Genomic DNA, 8,595 nt, shown 5'->3' with positions numbered 1-8,595 from the left:
TGGGACATGCAGAGGTATTCATAATGTTTAGTTTGCCTATTTGGATTCTGGAGAGAGTATATTCCTCACTTGGGTAAGTTACTGTGACCCAGATACCAAAAGGCTTAGAAAACCATTAGCTTTGCATGGAGCCTGACCAGGCGAAGGCTCTTTAACATGTACAGGCTGTTGTGCAGGCAGCTCTACTACTATATGATCCAGCAGACCTGATGATAACTTGAGGTATCAGTGGCAGACAGGGATGCTATTTGGAGCCCTTGGAAGGCCTCTATTGGTGAGTCACAGAAGAGACCTTTGGAATTTTGAGGCAAGGCTCTGCCGTCATCTGCAGACAACTTATTCTCCCTTTGAAAGGCAGCTCTTAACCTGCTCTTAGGCCCCTTAGTGGAAACTGAATGTTTGACAATGGTCCAACAGTTTACCATACAACCTGAGCTTGTTCTTGCTCTTGCTGCAAGACCTTTCCTTTACGGGCATTAGAGTCTACTTAGGGATTCCAGCACATATTAAAGACCAGCTAATACATCCAGTCTCGTGGACTGAATAACTACTGGGTTCTTGGCCCTTCTGTTGATAGGCAGCCATTATTGGATTAGCTGGACCACAGCCTGTAAGCCATTCTAAAAAAATCTTCTATATATATATATATACATACATACATACATATACATACATACATAGTCATTCTGTAAGTCTGTTTCTATAGAGAACCCTCATTAATACAGAAGCCTTTGGAGACACTTAAGCTGGGGGGTAATATCTGAAATACTGATTCAAAGAGATTGTTTTAACTGCCATGTGGACTATGTAATTGGTGGTGGTGCTGATGGTAGTGAATGCATGATGAAATTTTGGAGGCTTTTTAACTGCTCTGGTGCAGCTAAGTTTTACATTTGGACAATGATTTAAATAGAAATGGTGGGTTGTATTTAATTCTAGAACATGTTTTGGAGGTTGAGTTGTCATGACTTAGTAGTAGACTAGATGGGGAGAGGATGGACAGATGATAAATGATTGTAAACACTTGACATATGTACACACACATGTACGTACACACACACACACACACACACACACACACACACACACACACTACATTTGGATGGCTTTTAACAATCCAATTGGAGTACTGCAGTAGTAATAGGAAATTTGAGTTTAAACTTCAGAGTAATGCTCTCATTTGTAGATTATCCATCAGGAAGTCAGTACTATATGATTGATAATTTTGAGCTGTGAGATTGCTTGGTGAGAGAGCATGGGGAGGTGTAATAGAGGAGGAGGCTCTAGAAGGGAGATTGAGAAGGTGTGTCAGTGAAATGTAAATTCATGTTAATGTGGTTACTATTACTCTCTCCAGAAGAGAGTGCTTAATGAAGAAGTCAGCACCAAGCCTCAACAAATACTGCTGCTAGAGGAGTAAAATAAATACTTGCTCTAGTGGGAAGAAAAGAAGTAGAAAATGTTTTGCTAGGATGGAAAGCAGAAAACCTATGGTAGCTGGAAGGNGACATGCAGTTCAGGGCAAGTTTTCCTCTGATCTTTATACAGACATGATCTGATGGAAAGGGAAAATTACATGATGTAGAGCAGAAGTTTGTGAAACAATAAGCAGGGTGAGCTGCAAATGAGCTCTGTCTGTGGAGAGCAGACAGAGGAGGAAGTACAGAGGTAAGCAGGTTGGCTGATTTTCATGAGGGAAGAGGAAATAGTTAAGTGTATTTCCTCTCTCCTTCCTGGAAGTGTATAGTTAGAACAGTAAGTGAGAGGGGTGGCTCAACATTGAGGCAGAAGAAATGAAGGTTTACACACGATGAGAGTTTATATTATTTTTTGAGATGTTCATCTTTGCTTGGGTTGATCATTCCTAATTCAAAAGTCTCAAGTACGAATGCTCATAAGGAATGTATGACGAGTGTCATAAGTGGAAAATGCCAGGCTGGCCTCATGTTTGTGANCTGTTGTAGTCAAAACACTAAGTCACTAAGACATTGAATAGATTTACCTTCTGGGTATAAGTTATATGTGAAAACATGATGAATTGTGTGTTTGGATTTGAATCTTATATACAAGATAACTCATACAAATATGAGTTATTCCCCCAATTCCTCTAATTAGAAACATTAGGTTTCAAGCATTTTAGACAAGGGATTTCATCTCCAGTAGGATTTTCTAGTAGTGTTGAGTGACTATTTTAGATTGTAGCTGTGTAGTTAGTTATACTGAAGCTAGCCAGCTTGCCTGTGATTTTTTTCTCCAGTACTATTCAGCTTCTTGGGTGGAGTCATGGAGTAAATGGATAGTTGGATTTATTGAAATCGAGTTTTTCCAGATGAGCTAAATGGAGAAATGGACAGGAGCTGTAATTCAAGTCTTTTATTTTGGGATGACAGTCTGACGGTGTGCCAAATGNTTTTAAATGAACTAGAAAGCAACTGTTTTTGGATTTTTCTAAAATAAAACAAACCAAACCCGACACTCTTTTAATGTGGGGATAGTATGGACTCAGTTGGTGGTTTATGTATCCTGAATATCTAGTTTCTATAGAAGTTTCTTCTGAGTTTGTAATTCTCTTCTCCTCAGAAGTGCTGTAATCTTCATGCCGTCTTCTCTTTAAAGGTCTGTCTATGATGGTGAGGAACATGGACGATTCATGGAGAAGCTAGAAACTCGTATCCGCAATCATGACAGAGAAATCGAGAAAATGTGCAACTTTCACTACCAGGGCTTTGTGGACTCTATTACTGAGCTGCTGAAAGTACGAGGAGAAGCCCAGAAACTCAAAGTAAGGAGACATTACTGGATATTTGCTCCTCTGTCCTCTTCTGGGGTTCTGATTAGTACTGAAAGAGTAGGGGCCATACTGCATGGCGTGTAGAACAGGNGGGTCTTATTTTCATGGGCAGATACTTTAGTTCCCACTTTTCAAATAGAGAGTCCAGGAGAAGGTGCATGGACAGCCTGCCCAAACCACAAAATTGATATGAAGTGATCATTACTAAACAAATTACATGTACATTTAGATATGATCATATTATTTTCCTGGCTTAAAAACCTGCATAGCTCCCTTTGTTAGGTTTGAGAGAACACAGTCCAGCATACTTAGTATAGTACTTAAGGTTCCGTTCATCTGGCTCTGCCATGCCTTTACTCTCATTTCTTGGCTTCCATGATGATGGTGATGGTGATGGTGATGATTATTTTGAGATAGGGTTTTCCTATTCTGGCCTCCAACTTCCTCCTTTCACAGCTTCTTAAGTACTAGGATTACAGGTGTGTCTCACTGTACCTGGGGTGTAGTAAGATTTTTATGAAGTATGGAAAGATTTTTATGAAGTATTCCAAAACCTATATAAAGAATACTCTTTTAAGTTAGCTTAGTGCCTACAAGAGGATTGAACCAGTGACCAGTTACTTAGACTGTCCCTGAAGCCACCAGCTTCTTTGCTGGGATTTCCACCCAACCCCCCATGCCCAGGCATTAAAAAGCTGCCATTACTTACTTACTTGAAAGGCCAAGGTGAAAAGGCCTGTGGTGGCTGTGGGGTGCTGCCTACAGCATGATTCATGTTCAGGCAGGTCACCGCAGAGCCCTTCTCTTAGATGACTTTGCTTGTTGATCTGAAGACTATTCTCCTAAATTTGTTATGTTAAACAGTTTAGATTTTTGCCATTGCTAAGAAGACTCATCTGCTCTATCATTAATAACAGTTTTATTTTCTTCTCTCTGGTCTTTATACATTTGTTTTTCTTGTTGGAATCTAAATTAGAATCCTTAATTGAATTTTTTTCTTCATGGGGTTAACTGTATAATGGGTATAAAATTCATCTTAAAGAATATATTACTTAAAAAAGCAAAGAAACAGTTTTTTTNNAAATTTTTTTTATTAGGTATTTTCCTCATTTACATTTCCAATGCTATCCCAAAAGTCCCCCATACCCTCCCCCCCACTCCCCTACTCACCCACTCCCACTTTTTGGCCCTGGAGTTCCCCTGTACTGGGACATATAAAGTTTGCAAGTCCAGTGGGCCTCTCTTTCCAGTGATGGCGGACTAGGCAATCTTTTGATACATATGCAGCTAGAGTCAAGAGCTCTGGGGGGTACTGGTTAGTTCATATTGTTGTTCCACCTATAGGGTTGCAGATCCCTTTAGCTCCTTGGATACTTTCTCTAGCCCCTCAATTGGGGGCCCTGTGATCCATCCAATAGCTATCTGTGAGCATCCACTTCTGTGAAACAGTTTTTTTTNAAAGGCTAAGCAAGCTATTAGATACCAAATATATTCTAAAACTGCAATAGTTAAAAAAAACCATTTGCCTGCAAAATATTACTTAAATAGACATAAAACCATTAAGCTACTAAACCTTGTAACTTCTTTTATTTAATGTGAAATTTTGTGTTTAACTACAGAAATATTGATGTTTGAAATAGAGGTGCTATACTGTTTCCAGCTGTGGGATATTATATAACAGATATATAATGTAATATGTTACATAAAATATCATTACTTATATAAAGTTTTCAATACTTTGAAGTCTCAAACACATGGATCCTAAGGTTTGTATGATAGAACTCATCTACCNTGAGAAACAGAATATTGTCAGCATCATCAAATACTTCTCTCTTTATGTTTCTTAGTTGCTTTCTCCATCTTAGATGTAACAAGTCTTTTGATTTGTTGCGAATGTGCTGCTTGTCCTCACGCAGGCCTCATAGTTCCCTTACAATCTTGATTATTCTTTTTCTATGCTTCTTAGTCTTGTGCATTGCAAACTTCTCCCACATATTCTTGGGAATCTGCTCCAGGATGGATCAAAGCATACAAGGGATGTAGAATATGGTTTAAGCAAAATGATACAGATTATTGCCTGGAAACTTAGCAGTTGCTGACCTTAGTTTCTGATTGAGACTCACCTTTGTTCTACTTTCTCCCCTACTTTAAATTGGCTCAAGTTAGAAATTCCTTCAGATTGGTCTGAATGCTTCTGAAGGAATACCTGACTATATTTTTCCAGTTTGGTATTTTGGCTGCTTGAGACTCTTAAGCAGTTCCTCTGAGGGTGAGAGGAATCATGTCTAGCTGCACACCTGGTAAGCTCTGCTCTGGGCACCCATTTGACTTAGGTGAAGAATGCTGAATTTCTTAACTCTTGAAAGGAATTTAGAGGTGGAAATTTTTAAGTTTTAATCAACCACTTATAACACTAAGTTAATAACATTACACTTTTTGTGATGCTCATTATTTTGTGTTCACAGCATCTTTGTATAAGTATATATACAATGTGTATATGTACATGCACGCCCATGCTTTTTTATATTAGCAGTGTCTTTCTAGACAGTGTTTTTCATTGTAGTATATAGAACAATAATCAGCTAGAATTAAGATAGTTACTATTTTCTTACCGTTGACATAGAGCTAGGAGGCTGGAGAGATGGCTCAGCAGTTAAGAGCATTACCATTGACATAGAGTCGGCTCCTATGGATTTGTTTTTGGTGATGGTTTGCATGAAATCAGTTTGCTAGAATTGATCAGTAATTCTAAGAAAACTTGAAATTAAGCAGAAGAGAATTAAATAGAAAATAAAATGTACTATCTAGTAAAGATAAACATTGTTTCTTGAAAATTGTCTCAGTCTGTGTATCTCTCTCTCTCTCTCTTTCTGTGTGTGTGTGTGACTTTGTTTCTGTCTCTCTCTCTGTCTCTGTTCATTTCACATGTCTGTGTATGTGTCTGTCTGTGCCTCTCAGTGTGTCTGTTGTGTTTCTCTCTGTATATCTGTTTGTGTCCCCATGTGCCTGTAGTTTCTCTGTGTTTATATCTCTNCGTATATGTCTGTATTCATGAGTCTTAATGTAAAATATGTGTCTATAAGTTTGAAGTTAGAAATTTTGAGAAATGATGCAATAAACAAGACTATTATTTTAGTATGAATAATAGTGGTGAATATAGTTGTATTGGAGGTTTTAATTTTGGGAGAACTCCAGAATAGGCTAAAAACATCCAGTTTGTTGAAACCATAATGTTTTTTATCCACATTGGTTTCTCTTACTTTGACCTGAATCCTGTTTTCTAGTGAGAGGCCTTCATTAGAAGCAGCCTTTCTTGTGTTAGCTCTTCAAGAGATTTGAAACAGCCATTGTTTAGGTTTGGGATGAAGAATGGAGAGTCCAGATATAGTGTGTAGGATCTCCAAATCACCTTTCCTTTATGGGCTAAAAATAACTTCATTTGTTTTTCATGTGGTATACGTTTGGCTCCTTTATTTATTTATTTAACATTTTTAATCATACTGCAGTTCATCAGTGCCCTTCATGACATCTGACATCTGAATGTCATTCTCATCAGTTGATCTTGTCACCCTACTATCTTCTTTTATTTTAGAGTGGGCATAACAACTTCTGGCTTGTAGGCCAAATTCAGTTTTCCTCCTATTGTTGTAAATAAAGTTTGATCGAGTCCTAGATATACCAGCACATAACATTTTATTTGTGGCTACAGTTCTGTCAGTGTTGGCTGGCTACTGCAGAGGATTTGTGGCCAGAAGAACATTTCCTGTCTTACTGTAGTGGAGCCAGACTGCTGTCTTAGGTGATGCGGTGTTGAATGCTTTAGAGTTGCATTTAGGGACTGCGTCCTCTCTTGCCTCTCACTGAGCTCACAGTCTGTTGGTTAATGGTGTTGTTCACATCTAATGGTCCTAGGATCCTAAGTATCTGTTGCTTCTTTTCCTCAGATTTTATAAAATATTTTTCTGGAAGAGGTCAGATTTTATTTTATCTTTGAAAGCAGGGATACAGTCTCTAATCTGTTATGGATTATATTATCCAGTTATTGTGTATAATTTAAGATAAAAATTTTAAAAAGTGTGTTTTCTGAAAAACTAAGATGATGTTGAGATGATGTTGAGATGATGTTGAATCAAATAAGTGTGGCCAACACTCCTTATGATGTCTCTTTCCTAAGCATTTATAGTGTTACTTTCCCCTCTTTGTGTGTCTGTATGCAATGCACGTGTGCACATGTGTTAATAACATTAGCTAGCATTTCTTGATGCTTTAAGGGACATTGTAGGAAATACTGGGTGAGGTTGCAGTAAAAGTATAAGGAGTGGCAGTCACTAGTAGAAGGCCTGATTGTCTCTGTTTAAGAAGTTTACNAGTAAATATTGTCCATGCTTTGATAATGTCTGAGGTGATAAAGAATTCCTATTATAAAAATTTATTTGTTTTATGTTAGTGGAAATACCAAGAGTAGATCATTGAAAAGGTCTGTGCTTGTCCCTTTAAATTATAAGTCATAGCTTATTTAAGGCTTATTCACTCATTTCGACTGTCTGGTGGTGAAATCGATGAGGTAATGGAAGGATTAGAAGCTGTTATGAGTTAATGATCCCAAACTATTTAGTAATTCATTTTGTATCATTAAGATGATAAGTAGTAACAACTTGATTTGTGTTAGAAAGTTGAACTTATTCCTAGCCTTTGCAGGAGTGCCTTGTGAAGTAAGAAGTGTCTGTGTTAAAATTTGTGTTCTAGACATTGCACAGATAGTAAAGCTCTTTGGATTATTTTCCATTTTATTTCTTTCTCCTTTTGTTTTTCTTGTTTTGTAATTTTTTTCCCTCTTTTTTCTCAAAGTTAGAATGTGATCTTGAGGGTATGATAATATCTTACTTAGGAATGTACTATCTAAAGTACACTCTAAAGCTTTTCTTTTCCTTTTGCAAAAGGTCATGGAATGCCTAGTAGAGAAGTTGGTAAGTGTTTAAGCTGTAGAGCGAGCAGCTGGACCCCCATGTGCTGGAATGCAGAAAGTACCTAGAGACCTAACCCCAGCCTTCTTATATTACATTTTGATCTNTATCCAACTGTTGTCTAAGTGTTTGTTTTTTATGAGTTTAAATTGTCTTCTCTCCACAGAACCAGGTGACGGACACTAATAGGAAACTGCAGCACGAGGGCAAGGAAGTAAGACCACTTTACCTTCTACAGCGTCTTTTCTGTTTCGTGCTGAGGGCTGTTCTTCACTTTGGGACTTATAGAATATAAGCAGTGTGTTGGAAGTACTTGGGTGCAGTTGTTACTAATTGTAATGTTTACCTGAATAAAATGAATGCAGCCCAACTTGGCTGTGTTTAAAAAAAGAATCATTGAGTAGTCNGCCATACCTGCTGGAATGTTCCTCCTCCATCTTCACCTGCCTCAGACCTCCACTCTTGTGGTTCTTCCATTTCCAGTCAGGATCCCAGGTAGCCTAAGCCTGATTTGAACTGATTTCCACTTTCTCAATTGTGATTACTGGGAGTATGCCGCTGTACCTGGCTTATATTACCCCCACCTTCTTTTGTATAATGATTTTACTTATTTTATGTCTAATAATATGCCAAATATCTGGATCTTTTTTGAACAGGGTATTACTATGTAGCCTAGAACTCATGAACTTATAACAATCTTCCTGTCTCAGTCTCCAGAGTCCTGGGGTTGCAGGCACATATTTACATATTACCTAGTAGTTTATATATTACCTAGTAGTTTATATATTACCTAGTAGTTTATATATTACCTAGTAGTTTATATATTACCTAGTAGTTTAT

General features: G+C 37.7%; 1 protein-coding gene across 3 annotated transcripts in view; it reads left to right on the top strand.

The window, feature by feature from the left end:
• The window catches only part of Exoc6b (exocyst complex component 6B), a 424,430-nt gene that overhangs the window by 57,691 nt on the left and 358,144 nt on the right, over positions 1–8,595 (top strand). For 2 of the 3 annotated variants that reach the window (XM_021164559.1, XM_029478861.1), the window contains exons 2-3: positions 2,617–2,782; positions 7,922–7,969. In XM_021164559.1, coding sequence (XP_021020218.1) covers positions 2,617–2,782; positions 7,922–7,969 — 214 coding nt within the window. The remainder of the gene's footprint in view (positions 1–2,616; positions 2,783–7,921; positions 7,970–8,595) is intronic. The other variant, XM_029478862.1, reaches the window with a different exon arrangement.

The sequence above is a fragment of the Mus caroli genome, chromosome 6 (genome assembly GCF_900094665.2).
Source record: "Mus caroli chromosome 6, CAROLI_EIJ_v1.1, whole genome shotgun sequence".
NCBI classification, from domain to species: domain Eukaryota; kingdom Metazoa; phylum Chordata; class Mammalia; order Rodentia; family Muridae; genus Mus; species Mus caroli.
This window is presented reverse-complemented; position numbering and strand designations above follow the sequence as displayed.